This window comes from Plasmodium gaboni, chromosome 3 (genome assembly GCF_001602025.1).
Source record: "Plasmodium gaboni strain SY75 chromosome 3, whole genome shotgun sequence".
NCBI lineage: Eukaryota > Apicomplexa > Aconoidasida > Haemosporida > Plasmodiidae > Plasmodium > Plasmodium gaboni.
Window position 1 is genome coordinate 781182 of NC_031483.1, and position 810 is coordinate 781991.

Genomic DNA, 810 nt, shown 5'->3' on the forward strand with positions numbered 1-810 from the left:
TTTCCATTTTTATGTTTATGAAAAATATTTTTTTCTTTTGTATTAAAATTTAGAATTTCTTTTTTTTGATCTTTGTGTATTTTTTTTTTTTTTGTAAATTCTTCAGCTGTATTAAATGAAAATAATATATTTTTTGTTTCATTTGTTTTATTTTGTATATCTTTTTGTCGATGTTTTTTCGTTTTGAATTGACAAGGAAAAGAATTTTCATAGTTCGATGTATTATTTGAGTTATATGAATGATGAGATTGAGAAGAATTATGGTCTTGATCAGAATAATATGAATAATTAGAATTGTTTAATTTTTCCTTATGATCAAAATGGGATCTTTTAATTTTGTCTTTTCCTGTTTCTTTTGTTGTTAAACATTTTAAAACATTAGACTGTTTGGATCTTCCTAGTTTTTTATAGTTGCATAATGTGTCATAATAATTTTTATTATATAAATTTTGCGTGGCATAATATAACTCATCCAAGTAATCCTTAATTATATTTAATTCTTCATCTGTGTATGAAAAAGGGAATTACATATGAAAGGTGATATATATATATATATATATATATATATATTTATTTATTTATTTATTTATATATATATATATATTATTTTATTATACCATTTTGTGGAGTAACATCATTTTTAAAATCCCCTTGTTGACTCATTTTTTTTGTTATAAGATTATATTATAAGTCAAATGAATATCCTTATAATGAGTATACTAGGAGAATTACATAAGACAGTTTTATATAGAATAATAAAAAAAAAATAAAATAAATATACATAAATTAATAAGATATAAATATTTGAAA

The 810-nt window shown here is 19.3% G+C and overlaps 1 protein-coding gene across 1 annotated transcript in view; it reads right to left on the reverse strand.

The window, feature by feature from the left end:
• Positions 1–663, reverse strand: part of PGSY75_0322200 (hypothetical protein) — a gene marked incomplete at both ends in the record, with an annotated part of 3704 nt that extends 3041 nt beyond the window's left edge. The window contains 2 exons of the mRNA XM_018784074.1: positions 1–505; positions 618–663. The exon at positions 1–505 is cut by the window's left edge and continues 766 nt beyond it. Of these exons, the coding sequence (XP_018643657.1) occupies positions 1–505; positions 618–663 (551 nt within the window). The remainder of the gene's footprint in view (positions 506–617) is intronic.
• Between the last annotated feature and the right edge of the window lie 147 nt (positions 664–810).